Raw genomic sequence first — 20,495 nt, 5'->3', positions numbered from 1 at the left:
CCCCTCTCAAAGACAAAAAAGAATACGACCAAAAGACCAAAAGTGTGGTTGTCATTCCCACATGCGTAAACACTTGCATAACAAAAATACTACACGTACAATTATTGTGTTTGTTGTACTCCTAATTTTGATCGTACAGATATGTTTGGAAGGTTTAGATCTTAAAAAAACTCTTATAGAAAAAAGTTTAACTTTTCTAGTGAAGAGTTTGAGCGGATCCTGACCATTTATTACAGCAATGAACGGATAAAAATTGGTTATGTGTTGTATTTTACACAATCATTGTGTATGTAACACTCTTGCATAAATTGAGAAGTAGAATGTGATATCATCATCCACTCCACCTTTTTTATGCCAGCTGATCTTTGTCGGATATAAAAGAATATATCATTAAGGATGATCTCATCGATGAGGCACTTGAAGTAACTAAAAGGGTAGTTCTTTTTTTTTTTTTTTTCTTTTTGAAAACTGATTTTAATTAGCAATTCACCATAACGTAACTGGGATTGAAAATAAGTACTAATAAATAAGTTATGCACAATGATTTTAAAAAAAATACAAATTATGAAAGACAAAGACCAAACGGGAGTCGTCTACTCACCTTTTCCACACAAACACATGGAATCTTGGACAGATAAGAGGCCTGCAAAGATGTCTTTCATATCCTCTTTACCAAAAAGGAGATTAGGAGATCAACTTGTATTCTTTTCCTTGGAAGAAAACCTTTATGTCTTGTTCCTATGCTAGCTTTTATAGTTGTATTCACCTGGCTCTATTATTTCCAACAATAATAGATCGAGAACTGTCATTTTAACTCATGTTTTTCATTTTTACTATCTTATTCTTCATTGGGTGGTCTTAAAGTTGGAGACGGGAAAGCAACGGTGAGATGAGAATGAAGAGGAAAGAGGAGAAAGACAAGGGGGGCACTCATTTTTGAACCGACCAGTTGAAATGCGCGGGGCTCACAATAGGTGGAGTACAATAAACTTATGATGTGGAAAAGAAGTAAACTTATGAAGTGGAATTTTTTTTTTTTGGGTAAACTACGATCGAGTGCGCATTAAAGAGTAGTTCACATTTATTGGGTACTAAATCCCTTGAACAATTTCACCCATCTGCATGCCCTTTGACAAGTTTTTAATTTGTTCCAACGGAGCCTAGCTCTCGCGGAGAACATAAAATTAATTGACTATCTATAGATCCGTAGGTGAAGTATATATCTTTTAGCCAAATTACATTAATCATGTTTGGGTGGCTTACGTAAGGGATTCAATGACAAAGTTTAATTCTCTCTCACGCACACACATGTACAACTTGGTGGTACGTTGAGGTATGGATTGAGGAGATGAGAGAATTGACTCAGGAGAAGACTCGATCAAGTGCCACATGTGATGAGACCACTCAACGTCTAACTCTTATACTATTTTAGTTTTGTCTGGAGGGTTCCAATCTGAAATCAAGTGGTTGAAGTAAGACCACTCAAGACCTAAGTCTGATATCATGTTAATTAGTTTGGAGGGGTCCAACCCAAATCTAAAGGGCCATCTGTAAAGTAGGTTCTAGATTAGATTAGCGAAATTTGGGTGGCTTGAATGAGTAATATGAGATAATGTCTATGCGATAAACAAAAATATTTCTCAATTAAACAAGAGTTATAATTGATCGAAGTCATGTTTTTTTGAAGAGTAGGAAATTCATTAATAACAAGACGAAGAGATTAAGTGTTAAAAAACATATCGATCCGGTTCTTGTAACACAAGTAGTATTGTTAATTATCAAGAAACAAAGGTGACGGGGTTGGATGAATTTTATATATATATATATATTTTTTAAGCATCAGAGTGAGGGCTTCGACCGTTGTTGCCCAAGTAATTAATAGCATTGATATCACACACCTTCACAAGAACACAACATGTGAAGTACTCATATTTCAGAACAAGGAAAGCCGAAAGCTAGTCGTTCTTGATTTTTATTTGCGTTACGGAAACACGACTTTCTTGTGAACTTACATGCATGTTTGTGACCACGACTTCAGCTATATATACAAGTAAAACATGAGCCGCATTAGTTACCATGGCGCGACTTAAAGCTTTAAGGTGTATCTCGATCCGGACAAAAAACCCAACTTCAACAACATTCGTTTGGAAAATAGGTAGTTTAAAAAGGCACAATTCGGAGATTTGAAGCTCTGGATCGAGGTACGTACTCTCGTCAGTTGCTCTGAGCACGTACCATATATACAAAATACAGAAGAGATTCAATTCATTATTTAATTCCAACCGATACAGATCATGGCAGAGTTTATTTATATATTCACCTGAAAACCGACCTAACTCCTAACCATGGTACGTTCTAACAAATTGATAATTGTCATTACTAATTACATAACAAACTGATTATAACTAAACATGCTTAATTTACAGGATTTACATGAACAAAGCTGCAACAACATGCATGATTCCTTATTCTCCTTATGTTTAGAATCTCCGCACTCCCTCAAAGCGAAAGGACGAGAGCTGAGGGCAATCCACTTTCTCCAAGTACACCAAGCTTGGAAATAATGTACCCACTTCTTCCCAATCCATCCTCAGTTCTCTCAAGAACTTGAGACGTAAAATCTTGACCATCCATGGTGGTGAGTCTGCTGACTTTGACACCTCTGCTTGTATAATCTGCATCCGCGAAAGCTTTCCTCCCCTGATGTAGAGTTTCTTCAAGCTGTTGAGTTCACTTGGCTTTATCCAACTGGGCATCGACGACAAAGGCCAACACCTCAAGTCTAATTTCTCTAAGCTAGCAGGAAGTGATGGGGACGCCACACTCGTGCCGTTGAGCTTATTGATTGGCTTCGATTGGGGATCAGGAATTGGTGCAATCCACGATATTGCTAATATTCGCAATGATCGAAACTCTGATAAGCAGTTTAGCTCTCCATTTTCTCCAGTGGTCTCTTTGTAAGCATAGAGGCTGAGTTTCCTCAACTTCTCCAATTTCACCAAATCACCAAGTGTGCACTGCTTAGTGCCTTTCCTTGATCGACCAACAATGAATCCCTTGAGAACTCGGAGCTCCAAAAGTGATGCAAGTCCCGTGGGCATTTCGTCCAACAGGTAACAGCCGGACACGTCCAAGTGCGTTAGCTTTTTGAGCAAACCTATCTCCTTGGGCAACTTCTCCAAATCCCGGCAACATTTCAGGTCCAATATGTTGAGATGGTCTAATTTGGAAATGGAATCTGGAAGTTGTGTGATTCCACAGATCCCATTGAGGCTCAAACACCTTAGGAGTTTTGCATCGTGCAAATATTTAAGAAATCTGGGTACTCTACTTCAATGTAGTTGTCTGTGGAACTACTGCTCCAATTTCCCAGATGAATCACTACGATGTTCTTCGTCTTTGATAACCAGCGGCTCGGGAAGTCGAGGCAATTCTCGTTGATATTGAATAAAGTCTGGAGCTTGTCGTGATTTGAGAACTTGGATAGATGTTGTAATGACCCTTCTTTGGTTTTCTCCAACCATGCACTGAGAGAACTGGCAGTGGGGTTGCCTTCTGAATCGAAGAAGCCCCTAGCATGAGCTATTTTGAGCAAAGCTGATCGAATATCTGGCTTTACCGAGCATACATTGAAGTCTCCTTTGCCCTTTTCTTCGACGGGCTCAACGAATCCCTTGGCAATTAGCTGTTCAAACAACGGATCGGCAATCACCTCCCAATCTCCTGCAGCAGTGGATTGGAGGAATTCCTCTCCCATCCACAAGTAAGTGGGGACCTTTTTCCTGATCAGAGAATTTTCCGGGAAAAATGAGAAATACAACAAGCTCCGTTGCTGTTGGGATTCGAGGTCATCATAACGTTTTTTAAATTTGACAAAGGCTTCAGTCTCTGGGAAATTTTCACTGCATTTTAGAATCGAGGCTGCATTTTCGGATATGGGAAGGTGAGAATTGTCGGAAGATTTAGGAGCTAAAGAGGTTTCAAGAGGCAGAGAAATGTGGGATTTCAATCCCGATACCATCTCATGGACTTTAGGAATTTCTTCAACAGAGTTTGTTTCTTCACTGCAGAGAGCTTCCCAATCGTAGAGCATCAACTTTTTGGTAAGAGCGTTGAGGCGGTCTTCCCATTCTTTGAGTCTTTCAAGGGTTGTTTTGATGTCGGAAAGATCTCCGTCAATTTTATCATACGTCTCCTGAAGTGGAGAGGGATCACCACTCTCGGACGAACAAAGACGGGGATTGCATTTGGACAGGTAATGAATCAGAGTTGGGATTACCACGTCGTTGATCTTGTGGATTGGCATGATCTGGTCCGTCTGCAGGCAAGAAAGGAATTCAAGACATTTAAGATCAGGTGGCGTGAGACTAGATGAGGAACTTGGTTTGGGAAGGAAAGGAAGTGGTGGCTGTTGTGGTAGATGAACTAGTTCGATGGAAAGAGATGAAGAGGATGCCATGGAGTTGTTCTAAAGTTCAAGAACAGAGGAGTAGTAGAAAGGAGAAATGGGGAAGTCTATCTATGGTGGATCGGATTCATTTCACTACAAAAGGAGAAATGCACAAGTCTATCTATAGTGGATTCATTTTACTACAGCCACTCCTTACCCTTTGGTTGGAGTCAAAGTCTCCGGCCCAAACAAGAAGCAATTAAAAACAGAAAAAGAAAAACGAGTATACAGCCTGTAACAGCTATAAAGGCCATACACATTTTCACACAATAAAGGACAATTATTGGATGTGAAATAATAGCAACGAATTTATCTCTCTTCATATCGATTGCTAAGCATATATTTGTAGTACTTTTTACATACGTTCACATTACAGAGTAAATAAAGACCAACAATAATGCACTGTTGTGACATCACAAATATGACGTAAGTAGATGATGTCATGTTTTTCTCAAGGGGGAAGAATTTGGTTCGAGCCATGAGGAGGTGCCAGCTCATTCAATTCGTTACGCTTAAGGGGTTGTTTCCACTAAATTCAATGGACTAAAAGCTCATGTTTTTACGGATTTCTAGTCATTTCACTCTTCTCATATACATGAACTAAAGTGTCGTTTAGCTAAAATAGCTTGACTATTGTCATTAGTCTGAAGTTCAAAAAAAAATTAGTGAAAACATACCCTTAAAGTGGTGAAGAATTGTGCAGTATTCCAGTTTAGACTTCGCGGTGCTGGATGTGTGTAATTATATATTTGGGAATTCTTCGTTGACCTTTATCCTAGATTTCCTCATCATTCTAGTTTTTGCTACTTCTGGGGCCGGTTATGTTCTTGGGCTGGTACTATGATGGTTGCGTCATCTGCTAACTCCTTAAATCTGGTTTTTAGAAAGTCCAATTCGTTTATAGTGGAAACTTAGCATTACTATACAGTTTTTACGTTTCATTTATGTTGTTCATATCATTTTATTTGCTTTCTCATTAAGCTTACAGTGCAAAATATGCCACCGCTATGCCCAAGGCATAGCTTGCATGTCTATAAACGTTTGGACTCTGCTTGTTGAATTTTCTTGAGCCTTAGACATTGACTTTTGTCTTAATTGACTCCGTACGCCTGCGTTAGGTGTTTAAGATAAAAATGTGAAGAGAACAATACAAAGACCACTGCCTTCAGGACGTAACCGTACCTCATGCAGTCAGCTGGACATCTTCCAATGGTGCAGCTGGTACTACATTGTTGGCATCCAAGATGACCGAATAATTGCACTGCGTATTATTTTTGCTATCTAGATAAGCTAACTACTTATGTTTTTGCTATTTGACTAAAATATTGCTACATCTATTTCAAGGTTTTTACAGGCTAATACATTGGCAGCCGGGCTTGCAGCTTCTAATCTGCTTGTATATGCATTTGTGTACGCTTCTTTAAAAGCAGATATATACAAATGCATATACATCCAGGAATACGCTGGTCGGAGCTATAGTTGGTTTCTTTCCTCTCCTTCTTGAGTATCTTTCTTTTGTTGGCGCATCATTACTATCCATGTGACCTCATTTTTGTTGAAGTGGGTTACAAAGAGAATGGGCCTCAGCTTAAAAATGCTTAGCTCAGATTCCATTTCTCCGTCAGAATAGGAAGTTTATCTTTATGGAACCTCACCCTCTTGGTAGTATCTTGTTGCCAGCTGGTTTTTTAGTTGCTCTGCCACTTTCCAATTTTTTAGCACACATAATCTGTATGCACAACACCGCTATGTAGCCGTTGACTTTATCTTCGATGCCTCCCACAATCCTACTTATATTTCTTTTCAGGGCAAAGTTCACTTTTCACCTCCTGTGATTATTGCCATGTGCGGATACCTCCCTCATGGTTCAAAACTGACCACATAACCTATCTATGGTTTTGAAAATGTGCGGATAGACCCCCTGCCGTCATGTTTTCCATCCATATTAACGGAGGTGTATCTCATACGCCTCTAGAATGTAATATGAGTCATTCATAATGTATTAAATAAATAATAGAGTATCTATGTAAAAAATCATCTCGATCAGGCACCAATAACCCAGTGATTTAATTTTTAGTAAATTCAAATTTGAAATTTTAATTTCATAATAAAAGCGATTCGACCATGAGCTTTTCATATTTTGATTGACTTGAAATTTGGCATAGATGTAGTACTCGTCAACATTTACAATATCAACAGTTTGGGTTCAATTTTTGGTATAGGGAATAATATGGTTAGATTTAAAAAAAAAAAGAAAAATCAATGGACATGATGAGGGTATATCGGTCTTTTAATATTGTGTCCGTTAACATAGATGGAAAACATGACGGCAAAGGGTCTATCCGTACATTTTCAAAATCACAGATAGGTTATGTAGTCAGTTTTGAACCATGAGGGGGGTTTCCGCACATGACGATAACCATAGGGGAGTCAAAGTGGACTTTGCCCTTTCTATTTTGTTTGTTTTCATCGGGTGGGTTGCAACTTCTGGCCTGGTTCACTTAGGGCAAGTACCTCATTTGATGGCCCCAGCATACTTGTGTCACAAGGATTATGCCGCCAGGGTATGTAATATGTGTTTCTGCATTTGAAGTTTGAATTTGTCCTTTCTTTGTTTTTATCCTGGTTGCGGAAGCCACATTCCCATTGTTTTGGAGTCGGTGTCATAGGTTATTATTCCACATTTCAACTTGATTTACAGATAGCTAATTGAATATCGTGCACCGGTACTTGCTAAACTATCTGGTGCCTTGTATTCCTGTTTGCGTAACTCTAACAACCGGAAAATGTTCAACTTGGTGCTATTCGACATATGAACTATGATAGCCTTATGCGCGGAGTCGAGCCTTGAGAATCTCGAGAAGTCCACTTGGTTTCTTTCCTTCTTTTTCTCATCCTTTTTAGCCGGTTGATGGTCCGGTTTTGGATGTTCTCACTTGATGGTGCTTTCTGGCCAAAGAATTGCAATGGTGGCTTTGAGGAACTGCATATGTCTACTACCTTTGGGATACTTGGCCTATGATTGAGTAACAATTTGCACTTTTTTTTATGCAATTTGCTTAGGATCCCATTGGGAATGGGAGATGCTGGTAGAGAGGTGTATAGTGGCCAATCCGACTGCTCATCTCGATAATCAACGGGCTCGGATCTTATTCAAGCAATGAACGGTTCAATTTCGTATGCGATTAGTATGCGCTCATATCCGATCCGAGCCGTCTATGTTGGGATGAATAGCCGGCTTCCCGGTTCCGTCGCATAGGCTGTTGGAGAAAGCTTAAAATATCAAACATCATGGGGTAATTTCAACAATACAAAAGAAACAGTAGGGGCTAACAACAAAATACACCCCCATTTCCTTTCCTTCTCCGTTCCGGAGAGAGAGAGAGAGAGAGAGAGAGATCAACAGAAATGGCGGGGAGACAGAGAGCAGTGCAAACACTGCCGACTCTAATGCGAGCCCTCAGAAAAGAGATCCCAAAGCCACCACCGAGTCAACAGCGGTTGCCATCGCTGCGGCGCGCTTTCTCTCTCTACGACCAGATCAACCTCATCGACAACGTCCCCGAAGACCAGCTACGCTTCCAAGGGTAAACAAATTACCAACTTCATGTGACTAGTGGTTATCGTAAATTTGTAATTGGAGTTCTTTGGATGGTATGATAAGGTGTCTTACGCCTAGAATTTGTTTCAATCTTTCGTTAGGTATACCGATGAGGGGTTTACGGTGAACGGGGTTACCTACGAAGGTAGCGTGCTTTGCGTTGGAAACTTGATAACCTCTTGGAGCCCCAAGAAATTCGCAGAGATCACTGCAGATAGGTAAATGTGTACTTTTGGTGTTTCTCTTATTATTTGTTGCTTGAGCATACACTATAACTAGTTTTCATGAATTTGAAGCTTAGTAGCAGGATCCTTCTAAAATGGGTGCTCTCCCAAGATGGGGACTCAAATCACTCGAATTGGCGCTCCCAAGCTTGAAGGGAGCATCTTGCTCCTAACTAAGATGGGAGGCCGTTATTCTCTTACTTGTAAGGGAGTTCTGCCATTGTGGAAATAAGAATATGAAAGTTATATCAGCCAAGAAGTTTTGCAAATTAAAAATATCTAACTTCCAATAATTTCCCTTTAAGAACAGAAAAATTCTCATGAAGTATGAGTTTTCCTCAATGGTTAAGTATTTAAAGATATTTTATATAAGTATTGATGTATAGTGTATATACACTCCTTAGGCGCTCCCAACCTTAGGAGCTTCCAGGTGCTTCCCCTCCCCCGCCCCCTCTCCCGCTTCGTGCTACTACAATTTGAAGTGTAGTTACGCCAGTTGTTGGGTTGGTGAGGATTGCTCAGTTATTGCATCCCTGTTCTTGATCATCTATTTTGTCTGCTGAACTTTGAACATTGGATGTAAATGATTTAGAGGCTAGTGCTTTGGAAAGATTCCATACTTGTTACTTGGGATTGTCCAGTTGTTTTTCTATGTTCGATTATGTTGCAGCAGAGGACATACTCGATTCAATACACATCTTTTAAGTTCCCACAAACATGCAAGGCATAGGTGTTGAGCATAGTTTCTTCTAGCATATGAATCGTTCACATGGAAATTAAAGGATAACCTGGTTCTAGCACCATTTCTCAGGCTGACACCAAGTTTTGGTATGAAATCTTTGCGAATAAACTGAAACCTTGGATATGGGAACACCTCTTATAGTGATGGATCACATAAATATACAGTGTCTTGTTCTCTATTTATTGAGTTAAAAATCTTTAAATCAGGATTAGGTATGTTATGATTGGCCCTCTTCACGGGCAGTATTGGGCTTGTTCGTTTGGGGGTCTCAAAACCCCTACGCACGGTCCCCAATAAATTTTCTTTATCTCTCTCCACTCATTACTCTTAAAAACCTCCCTCAAAACCCAAACCGAACAGGGCCATTGTAATTCATGGTTAAATTTTTTGTATTTGAGACAGGAGCGTGGGATGTATGTTAAAGCTGGGCAATTTTGGTATTGTAGGTACTACTAGAAGACATTGTTTCATACAAAGCCTTTGAGGGATAGGCTATTAGCGAATGGAGTATGAAGTAGAGGGGGTCATGCATGTTCCTTTATTCTGCAGTCCATAGTATCAAAATTTTTATGGTGTCTGGATGGTCAATCACATCTATTGAGTTGATAGCAGTTGCAAATTGCAATTATCCTTTATGCTAATGTAAACTTTGGCATTTTTAGCAGCATATCTTAATGTTTTTGTATCAAGGAGAAAAAAGGTTCTTGCGTAATTATCTTTTGTGGTCGTCATTTCTACGTGTATCTGACATATCGTCATCTATATGCTGCAGCTTGTCTATGTTCCAAATTGTGCGCCCCATACCAGGTGAGCATCTAGAATCTCTTTAGATGCAATGCCTTAACTTTTGTGATTTACCTCCTGAACCATGTGGTAAAAACTAATTTTCGGAAGAACTGGCTTGGAATGAAAGCAGAAGTTCTAATATCTATGCGAGATACTGGCAATATGTCTTTGTCTGTCCCCAAACTTCCTGGATTAAACAAGGGAAAGCCATCCAGGATTATCTCTGGCAATATGTCTTTGTCTGTCCCCAAACTTCCTGGATTAAACAAGGGAAAGCCATCCAGGATTAGTTTACTTGTATGTATCAAGTTATAACGAAGGTGCTCAAATGTTGAACAAGACTTCTATGTAAGGAAAATGACTGCCTTCATAAAACCAACAAGAACTGCATCCTCTAAATTATGTGGCTATTTTTTTGTTGAAAACTGGAGGCTATTTGCTCTTGTATCAATTTTACTTGCTTAAAAATGTTCCTATCCTTCATACATTGAATTATTCTATGAAATGCAGAAATTTTGATTCTTGGCTGTGGGAGGTATATACAACAAGTAGATCCTGAGCTCCGGCGCTTCATTCGGTCAACTGGCATGAAGCTAGAAGCTCTTGACTCGGTAAGAATTCGGTCTTCTTGAAGTGTATTGTGTAGAAAGTTTCCTGCTCCAATTTGCAAGCAGGATGATAAACAATTCTTCCATGGAAAACATGTAACTGCGGAATTTTTTGTCCCAAGGGGAATCTACCAATTCCCTTTACCTACTGAACAATCGCAGCAATCCTCATAATCTTCATTTTGATTTGCTGCAGAGAAACGCTGCATCAACATATAACATACTGAACGAGGAAGGTAGGATTGTAGCTGCTGCATTTATCCCATACGGAGTTTCTTCTTGAAGCGTGGACAGCAGATCAGATGTTTCTTGGTCATGTGTTTTGCCAGAAGTGCAGTTTGGCTCCCCTTCCGTCTTTGGTGAATGGTGACCAATCTGGTTTTGGTTCTGGATTTGTAGATGGATTAAATTTGAGATGTTATGTTTATTACTATGTTGTAGGCATTTTTGTGCAAAACATCAGGGAAGTTTCGTTAAATGAAGACCTGGACAAAAGTTACAAACTGTAATTTTCCTCTTATCAGATTTTGCTCTGAATAATGGTTTCATGCATTTCATGCTGTCACTGCAATTTTCGCTAAATGCTACTGGCACAAAACCGGACGCATCTCCGTGCATCCACACAATGCACTATTCGTCACACAATTCTTCAGAACTAAATTTCACTCTCGTTCTCAATCATCACTCTATGCTCTTACTTTTGGTTTTCATACTCGTAAATTTTAATAAGTTGAGATATTTTTAAAGGCGCTTTATATGTCATGCGTCCAAAGATGGAAACACAATCCTGCCTTAATTAATTTGTGTACTTATCTCCTTCATTTAAATTTCCTTTTCCTCGATGTGCCATCCGTGGTCCACGTCGAAGAAATTAATTTCTTTTATAGACTGGTCAAATTACGGTCGCCAGTACAAAAAAGGAAAAAACACAAATAGGGCAATTAACTTCAGTCCTGGCAACAGCAAATCCTACTCTGGCAATAGAAAACCCTGCGGACAACTTCCGTTTGGGTTTCCCTCCTACGCTCGCGTCTCGCGACGACTGATACCTACGAGAGCCGAAAAGCACATACCAGGCGAAGAAGAAGAAGCAATCCGAAACCCTAACCCTAATCCCCGACTGGTTTATGTTCTCAAAAAATTCAACCGAAACAATCAGTCGTATTGAAGAAAAATGGCTGCTTTGGCTTTCTCCGCAAGTCTCTTTTCGACGAACAAGGTGCGGTGTCGTCGTCTGCCCTGTAGAAAAGCTGTCGTGGTGAGTACTTCTCTGGTCCCGACGATCGTTATTTCAACTGATTTTGACCTCGAATTTAGCATCGGAAACACATTCGGATTGTGGTAATGAACTTTTCATTATTATGGGTGCCATGTTTTATCTAAATGATACATCCAATATGTTATGCTTTTGTTTCTTTGTTTTCCATTCGGACGGTGCGGTTGCAAGATTTTAGCCCAATGGTGGCAAAAATGTATTAAAAATTGTGTACGAAACAATATGTAGAAGGAATATATGTATTTTGGTTGAAAACTTATCGTGCCTAGTTTATATTGTTTTATTGAGTTATATGAACTACTTGCTGACAAACCTTAGTGAAATTTCATTTAGTCTTGTATGAACGTTTCAGTGCTGACAATGTTTATATCTGATGAATATAAAATATGAACATTTTTTGAACCCTGAAAGCCTAGTACCGCCGCCTCTGCGTTCGGAACATGATGGTGATTCAGTTTTGAAATTGCTAACCTTTCCCCCCCCCCCCCCCCCCCCCCCCCCAAATATGTGCATGAACTTAATGAAAAACAAGGGAATACGGTGATATCACCTGTATACCAAGAAGGGAGACTTTGTTCTTCCATTAAATTGTCTACTCTTTGGCTCTTGTTTGAGCAGGTCATCACCAAAAAAAGGCAACCTTTGGAGGAGCATGAGGCCACCAAAAGGTTTCCGGGGCATAATACTCCTAGCCTAAGGCTTTGTAATCTGGAATATGTGTGTGATAATGATGGGTTTTTGCTGTTTTTTATTTTTTGTAGACTTGTAATTTGGGAGAGCCATTAAAGTATATGTACAATGGGAAGCCGTCTGTTCCAATCATTGAGGGTGAACAAGTGACTTTCCCTAGTTTTTTGGTTTCCGATCGACAAGAAGCAGATCCATTCAAGAAAAACGACACCAGGCTCCGTATATTCTCTGGAACAGCTAATCCTGCACTTTCTCAGGTACCATTTCAAATGCTTTTAGATCTTTGATAATTTTACAGTGTGCCTTACCTAGTTTCTCTGCCATTGAATTGTTGTTGAATTAATGGTGCTAGTTAGTAAGGTCCTTGTCAGAAAAGGCTATGAGTTTTCCATGATTCAGTTACTTGAAATTTTGGAACTAAACTACCCCGTCCATTATCCTAGAGAGGCCAAAAATAACAAGAAAAGAAGATAAAAAGTTAACTCGTAGAAAGGTTTTCGGTTAAGTAAGAATGAGAAGTACTGGATTTTTCTTGAGGGATCCATTTTCAGGTTGGGTGCAGTCACATGTTGTGGTTTTTTGATCTGTGATCCCTGTTGATCATTTTTGCAAGAATACTCCTCCAATAGTAAGCTCTCTACAGAACCTGTTCTTTACCGCCATTAATTTCTGTTGCGATTGGAATTATTGAATGCTGGGTCAAGAGTCTTCATGTGCAGTACTCTTGGAGTATCTATTCTGCACTTCTATTCATAAGAGTTGTTGGTCACAAGGCTATTATGTTGTTGACATGGAGTTTCGTAGAATCCTTTATTTGCAAATAAGAAGTGGAAAGCCTCTCTAAAGCACTGCTTGAAAAGTCTCTGCTATCGTTTGTAGTACCAGTGTCCACAATTTTGGAGACCAGGGCTCGTTTTTATCATTTAATTCTAAAGATGTTCCCGTTGATAAAAGGAATATTGATTGTGAGCCTGCTAAATTCGTCACACTACAGGGACTTTTTAGAGAGTGTTTCTGAGATAGTTCTCTAATGTAGTCTTTTAAGTCAAATCATTGTAATTAGGGATGAGTTGAGGTCCTAGCTAAAGAGTCGCCTGGTCAAGATCACGGTTACTTCAGATTAATAAAATTGTATGACTTGTACAGATGTCAATCAAGTCCAGTAATGAGCCTTCTGCTATTCACTACTTAAACAAGTTTCTGCTATTCACTGCAGAAAGTAATCTGTATTTCTTATTAATCACTTCTTACAGTATTAATTTTCTCATTGATTTTACTTATATTAGGTTGTCACAAGTATTTTTGGCATGAAATGTGGAAAAAGCATCATTGCTGGTTGTACTTTATGTGCTTTGGTAGGAAATAGCATGCTACATGGGTCTGGAGCTTGGGAAGATCAAGATAAAACGCTTCGCCGACGGCGAGATTTATGTCCAGTTACAAGAGAGTGTTAGAGGTTGTGATGTATATCTTGTGCAACCCACTAGTCCTCCTGCAAATGAGAATCTTATGGAGCTTCTGGTCATGATAGATGCTTGCCGGAGGGCATCGGCCAAGAATATCACTGCCGTGATTCCATACTTTGGATATGCTAGGGCTGATCGAAAGGTAAGTTGGTAATTTGATTAAGACAAAACTCTTTCTCGGGTTAAGCTATACGCCAAACATACCATTGAACCATTTTGCCCGTGAACCAAGTCAAAGTGATGAATTGCATGCTAAAGAATAAGTCATGCCAAGTAAATCTCAGGTGACCTGTGTTGAAGATATAAGTAATAAAGTTGCCCCTCTCTCTTACAACTTAAGCTTTTAGATGAATTGGTGGTTAACAATCTAATATGGTATCAAAGCAGGCAATAGATCCTGTGTTCGAACCTCACCGCCTACATAAGTTCAAAATATTTACACGTGTTTAGCCCGCTTATGGAGGAGAATTTGGCTACACGTGAGGGGGCGTGTTGAAGATATCAGTAATAAAGTTGCCCCTCTGTCTAACAGCTTAAGCTTTTAGATGAGTTGGTGGTTAACAATCTAATAACTTGGATATAACACCCTTTAATTGGCGTCCTGTATTTGACCCGTACGTCGCAATACTGTTACTTATCCATTTGCTGTGATTTATCTCAATAACATAAAGTCATATTCTAGGTACTATCACATTTGTATGCATCTATTGTCTGTCTCTTGGAGGATTTTTGATCCTAAAGATGTATTATTGGGTAGCTTGGTGTTTTTACTTGATGGTAACTTAAAAACCCGTGATAGAATTTTTCCCTGGACCTTAAATTAGAGAAACAATGACATGATCACGCACTTAGGAAGCATAATATATTAGCAAGAATAGTGCTACTAGGTAGATGATTCAATTTGGTGGTAAATCTCAAAAGCATGTATCATGTAAAAACTGCAAGGGCTTTGAAATAACTATCTTGAAGAATTCCTTGGCCAACCAGGCAAAAGCAAGTCTAGGCCATGTCGCATGGCATACATGTGACTTATTAATATTACTGGGATAAGTCGTTTGAATGCTTTTCGATTGTGTTCTTTATCTCCTTTTCTGCTGTTTCAGACACAGGGGCGTGAATCCATTGCAGCCAAACTTGTAGCAAATCTAATTACTGAAGCAGGCGCAGGCCGTGTTCTTGCTTGTGATCTTCATTCTGGGCAGTCCATGGGTTATTTTGATATTCCAGTGGATCACGTGCATGGACAGGTAATCGGGGATAGCCTCATACGTCTAGGTTTGCTTCTGTTGGGTATACATACACATGTATTGGTGTCTGAAATCAATAGAACGGACTCATAGAGCTAGCTGAAAGAATCTTAAGAAAGAAAAACAGTCATTCCACAATCACAACCATTTTACACACCCAATCACGCACACGCACACGCACAAGTGTTGGGGCAGTTTGTGTGGGCCCCAACACTTGTGTGAGTGTGCGGTGTGGTTATAGAATTCTTCAAAAAAAAAAAAGAGCTAGCTGAAAGAATTTTGTTGACAAGATGGTACTGGGTTTGCCTCATAGGTCCACATTGTTGTTATATCCCTTCATTTGGGTTTCACTCTGCTTTAGAGTTGTATTCTTTTCCTGTCACCACTTTTGTTTGATACAGTTGCCTCTCATTATTGCCCTTCAAAAAAAAAAGTCACCTCTCATTATTCAAGAAATGGTGGACTGATATTGTTTTTTGATTATATGTGCTTTGTTTGTCAACAACTAGCCTGTGATACTTGATTACCTTGCTAGCAAGGCCATCTGTTCTGATGATTTGGTTGTGGTCTCACCTGACGTTGGTGGAGTAGCCAGAGCACGTGCTTTTGCAAAAAAATTGTCTGATGCACCTCTAGCCATTGTGGATAAAAGGCGTCAAGGGCACAATGTTGCGGAGGTATGATCATGTGTAAATAATCTGATGATTGTTTGGGGGTTTTGGTGAAAACTTTTAGATTGTAGAAACTGATACTGAAAAGTAGAATCAAGTGGCATCACTTTTGCTTCTCAGAATCAGCATTTAAGCAGTTTGAAGAGTTATTTTTGGTCCAGAAGCAGAAGCTATGCCAAACAAGCTGACACAGCTTCAGGGATGGCCAGAATCCAGTATGAAGGTTCCAGAAGCTACCACAAACATGCTCTTAGATTTCTTGGAGCCTGCTCATGCAGAATTCCACATTTCTTATAACTGGATTTTGCCCAGGAGTTGAAATGCCTACTGCCTAACGGAGTTACATACATGTTGTGATTATATTCTTAGCTCCTAAGATTGTAGTATATATGCTCCCAAATGTTTATTCCAGATTCTCAGGAGATATCATAATGCAGGTGATGAATTTGATCGGGGACGTCAGGGGAAAAGTAGCAGTTATGGTGGATGACATGATTGACACTGCCGGTATTTTTGTTTTTTTAAATTCCAGTTAGATTCTTCATTTCTTGATGAGATGCCAAGTTATTTAGCTGATTCAGTGCGATGTATCTCAAAGTAAGTTTATTTTGCATGACGGACTCTGCTTCATGTTTCCCAGTATTGTGGGGTCCGGACTCAGCTCATTGTTACCTTTGAACCTAGTTATGTTGGCATGTATTGCCTCATCCTGAATTATTTTTCTAATCAAATGAAGTAGTTATGTTCGCCAATCAACAGAAAAATGAAGTAGTTATATTTCATGCAATATGTTTAAATTATGGATCACCAAAAAACAGTAGTCATGGTGGCTAAAAATAGATTGTGTTTTCTAGAATAGCAAAGTTGATCATGAATTGCAGCCATATATACATTCTACCTCTTAGCCATCATTAATCCTCATTAATTGTTGCATTGAGTGGATTTTCTGATTTGCTGGATTTTCCTTGCAGGTACTATTTCCAAAGGAGCAGCTCTGTTACATCAAGAGGGGGCTAGGGAAGTTTATGCATGCACTACGCATGCCGTCTTTAGGTACCAAGATCCTCTTTAGCTCATTGTTTCATGTTCCATACTTCTTTGCCATATCTCGAGAAGTTGGTCAAAACTTGAAATATTGAGCTAATACTAAGCCAATATGCATGAACTGAAACTAACAATCATCATTTCTTCTAAAACAATGCCGCTTGAAACATTGTAGGACAAGGAAGAATCTTGCTATTGTGAGCACTAATCATGCTGGATTGCTTGTTCATTTGGGCAAGTCCAAATTAATTAACTTCCTTTAAGTACATTTTGCCACTAGCTTTCACTTGATGATTCTGAATACATGATGGAAATCGTATGGTGAGGAGAATACATTGCCTCCATGATTGTATTAATCTTGTTGCTTGAATGTTCTATCAAACACCTTTACTTTGATACAACGCTGGTGTTTGGCCAATTACACATGCAAATGGATATGGAATCTCTATGTGAGACATATTTGAGACATGTACTATACCAAATTATACATCTTCATCTGTTTGTTGGTTGCTTGGTAGTCTATTTGAATTTACTTTTCTATTTTTGCAGTCCTCCTGCAATAGAAAGGTTGTCGAGTGGCTTGTTTCAAGAGGTGATCATAACAAATACGATTCCAGTGGCAGAGAAGAATTATTTTCCCCAGCTGACTGTCTTGTCTGTGGCAAACCTCCTGGGCGAGACCATATGGCGGGTTCATGATGATTGCTCTGTGAGTATTTTATCGTGTAATTGGCCCCTAATGAAATAATCAGTTCACTTCATTAATTAACTTTGGTAATGATGTCATATGCCTTGCAGAAATCCCATGATTCGTTTTCATTGCTAATAATACATCACTATTGCTGAAATAGATCGCTTGCCTCACATTTTTAGATGTTAAATGGGAAATACTATTTAACCACCCAAAAAGGCAGAAAGGTAATACTCTTTATTTTTATTCTTTTGAAATCACTCCAAACCTTAGTCACATAATCTATCAGTAGCACCCTTCGCTCCCGCTCTCAATCATTGCTCAACCCTCGCACTCTCAATCCTCAGTCCTGCTCTCAATCTTGTGCATGCTCATGTGCACTATGCGACTTAGCTCTGAACTATATGTTTTGATTTTTTCCAGTGATCGAATTGAGAATTTTACATTGGTTTGTTGTTTAGTTGCTAAATGAAAGACACCAAACACACTCATCTTGGTTTTCTGTGGTCAGGGTGGCTTTGAGCCCTATTCCAGCTTGGGCATCGATTGATGAATGCTCCTACATGTCCACTGAGGTGCTGATGCGTTATTGGAAGTGACCTAGAAACAAGATTCCGAATAATTCCAGAGAAAAGTTTTTCCCAGTGAGGGAACCCCTGCTTCTTGTGTGTTTTTGTTTTGTCTAGTATCAATCTGTTGACAAAAAGTTAAACTTATGTTATAGCCTAGTATATAGCTTAGGAAGTCCTCTTGATGCAAAGTGTTTGTATATCGGCATCAAATTCTGTCAGATGGAATTGCTTTTCAATCTAACATGAGTAGACAACTTTATGTATTTTCCCCCTCAAATTTTGTATTCCACATAACTTTAGTGGCATTGTTTTTCACCAAACTTCAAGATCCATTTGTTCGTAAAACAGTACTTTACATTGTCTTTAGCCGTAATATCATGAAGAATCAAATGATGATGCATAACAACTGCAATAATTGTGCCGTCACTGCAGTTATACCGTGTCCTTACACTTCAGATATAGTGTAATAGTATGCTTACAAGATCTGGTTTCCCTTCAGATATAGTGTGATAGTATGCTTACAAGATCTGGTTACCCGATGGTGGGTTCTGCTTTAGTCAAGCATTTGGGGCGAATTTGGCGTCATTCACTATTTTGTACGTGTTTGCTGGAAAACATGAAATGTAGCCTAACATTCAGGGGAATTAAAATTCTTTCGAACTTCCGATGCGGGGTTTGAAGAAACCAGGCTATACCTGGGGTAGGGCTGTAAATGAACTGAGCCATTCGCGAATTGTTCGAGGCTCGGTTCGGTAAGAACTCGTTCGAGTTCGATTCGTCTAGCCTGGGGTAGGGCTGTAAATGAACTGAGCCATTCGCGAATTGTTCGAGGCTCGGTTCGGTAAGAACTCGTTCGAGTTCGATTCGTCTGCTAAACGAACTGAACTTGAACCTCAATTCTAGGCTTGTTTTGTAAATGAGCCGAACCTGAGCCTAATGGTATTCGGCTCGGTTAGGTTCGCGAACCTATACTTAAATTTAATTAATAATTCAATAGGGGTCTATTTGTAAATGTAAAAAATTTTAAGGTTGTATATATAATTCAATACTTATTTTTCTCCCAAATTCTATGCGATCAATGAGAGAGTTTGGATTCGCTTGAGTTTAATGAGCTCAACCAAATCAAACCTGAGTTTTGATGAGCTCAATTCAAGCTTAGATTCGGCTCGGCTCGATTCATTTGAGTTTAATGAGCCAAACTCGAGCCAAGATGTTCAAGTTCGAATCAAACCCGAGCCGAATCTAAGCCGAACTCGAGCCAGACTAGTATCTTAACGAACCCAACCGAGCCGAACCTAAGCCTTGAAAACAAACCGAACTCGAGCCAAGTTGTTCAGGCTCGAATCGAACTCGAGCCGAACCCGAGCCGAACTCATACCTTAACGAACCCGAGCCAAACTTAACAGGGTTCGGCTCGATTCGGTTCGTTTACAGCCCTAAGTCCTGGGGTGCTCGTGCCGTGACTTCATCATCTTATCCATCTGCATTTAGAATTCCATATACATGATGGTAAGGAATTTGGTGTTCCAGAAGTGTGTTGATGGTCCTAAATAAAGGCTTTAGTGGTTGAGTTTGATGGTTCAAAACATGGACTTCCAGCTGGTAATTTAGCCTCCCTTTGAATAGGAAGCATATTGCCGAAGCAAGAAATACGTAACCCTGGTGTTTGGGCACTGGTGCCCTAACACTCTTATCCAGCACGCATTGTTATAGAATCCACAAAAATGCATGTTAGAAAAGGGTATTGAAGACTATGGAAAAATTGCTCGACCCGAATGTGACTCTCATGGTCGCCATCTATCAATACCAGCGTTCTAAAGCAAGGAATTAAATCGCCGATTAATCGCTTACAGGACCTATCCGATTAGGTCTGATTAACGATTAATCACCGATTAGTAATTAATATGCACCGATTACTCGCCGATTAATCCGATTAACCGCTCAAAGGTGGCCAACCGCTTGACTAGCGCCTATCGACTTTTAGAACATTAATCAATACTGTAGATAAATCATAAACGTGTTAGATGCTTTAGAGTCGTTTAAAATCCCACCCCTAATTTTCAATTATTTATCCATTGCAAAATCCCATGTGGTACATCTTCCTTATAACCTGCCTTCACTTCCCATTCCTGACGGAAAATTTGAATCGACTCTTCTCAAAGAAATTTGTTCATTTCTAATTCCTTCGTGCACGTCAATTTTGTTTCCCCATTTCGATATTTAATTAATTCCCTGTATTGATTAGTACCATCTGCAATTCTCATTACGTTTAACATCAACTTTTTACGACTTAATTATTAATTTTAATCTTGACTCCCTGCAAATTGTTTTGTTTACATTTTTCCGTGTACCGAACGGGATCAACACTAGTAGCAACAGTGGGAATGTAATGCTCTTTTCGAGCCATTTCGCTTCCAACAACAAAAA

At 39.4% G+C, this 20,495-nt stretch overlaps 3 protein-coding genes across 4 annotated transcripts; 2 read left to right on the top strand and 1 right to left on the bottom strand.

Annotated features, from left to right (window-relative positions):
- Positions 1-1,832: 1,832 nt before the first annotated feature.
- On the bottom strand, positions 1,833-4,306 carry LOC131332545 (disease resistance RPP13-like protein 4). Its single transcript, XM_058366851.1, has 5 exons — positions 3,327-4,306; positions 2,496-3,282; positions 2,321-2,355; positions 2,013-2,223; positions 1,833-1,898 (listed from the first exon to the last, which is right to left on the bottom strand). The coding sequence occupies exons 1-5, from the start codon at positions 4,304-4,306 to the stop codon at positions 1,833-1,835; spliced, it is 2,079 nt and encodes a 692-aa protein (XP_058222834.1).
- A 3,447-nt stretch (positions 4,307-7,753) lies between these two features.
- LOC131333654 (uncharacterized) lies at positions 7,754-10,963 on the top strand. The gene is made up of 5 exons (XM_058368287.1): positions 7,754-8,037; positions 8,153-8,269; positions 9,790-9,824; positions 10,314-10,414; positions 10,608-10,963. The coding sequence occupies exons 1-5, from the start codon at positions 7,859-7,861 to the stop codon at positions 10,692-10,694; spliced, it is 519 nt and encodes a 172-aa protein (XP_058224270.1). The 5' UTR covers positions 7,754-7,858; the 3' UTR covers positions 10,695-10,963.
- Positions 10,964-11,359: 396 nt separating this feature from the next.
- On the top strand, positions 11,360-18,434 carry LOC131333526 (ribose-phosphate pyrophosphokinase 1-like). Of its 2 annotated transcripts, none has more exons than XM_058368086.1 (9): positions 11,360-11,669; positions 12,449-12,634; positions 13,737-13,985; positions 14,947-15,090; positions 15,600-15,767; positions 16,199-16,268; positions 16,733-16,814; positions 17,355-17,514; positions 18,008-18,434. In XM_058368086.1, exons 1-9 carry the CDS (start codon positions 11,586-11,588, stop codon positions 18,044-18,046), a joined length of 1,182 nt encoding a protein of 393 aa, XP_058224069.1. In that variant the 5' UTR covers positions 11,360-11,585; the 3' UTR covers positions 18,047-18,434. The 2 variants fall into 2 exon arrangements, with proteins under 2 accessions (XP_058224069.1, XP_058224070.1); XM_058368087.1 differs by having other exon boundaries at positions 11,631-11,752.
- Positions 18,435-20,495: the final 2,061 nt, after the last annotated feature.

The sequence above is a fragment of the Rhododendron vialii genome, chromosome 7a (assembly GCF_030253575.1).
Source record: "Rhododendron vialii isolate Sample 1 chromosome 7a, ASM3025357v1".
NCBI classification, from domain to species: domain Eukaryota; kingdom Viridiplantae; phylum Streptophyta; class Magnoliopsida; order Ericales; family Ericaceae; genus Rhododendron; species Rhododendron vialii.
The sequence above is the reverse complement of the archived record's forward strand: the minus strand, read 5'-3'. Positions and strand labels throughout refer to the sequence as shown.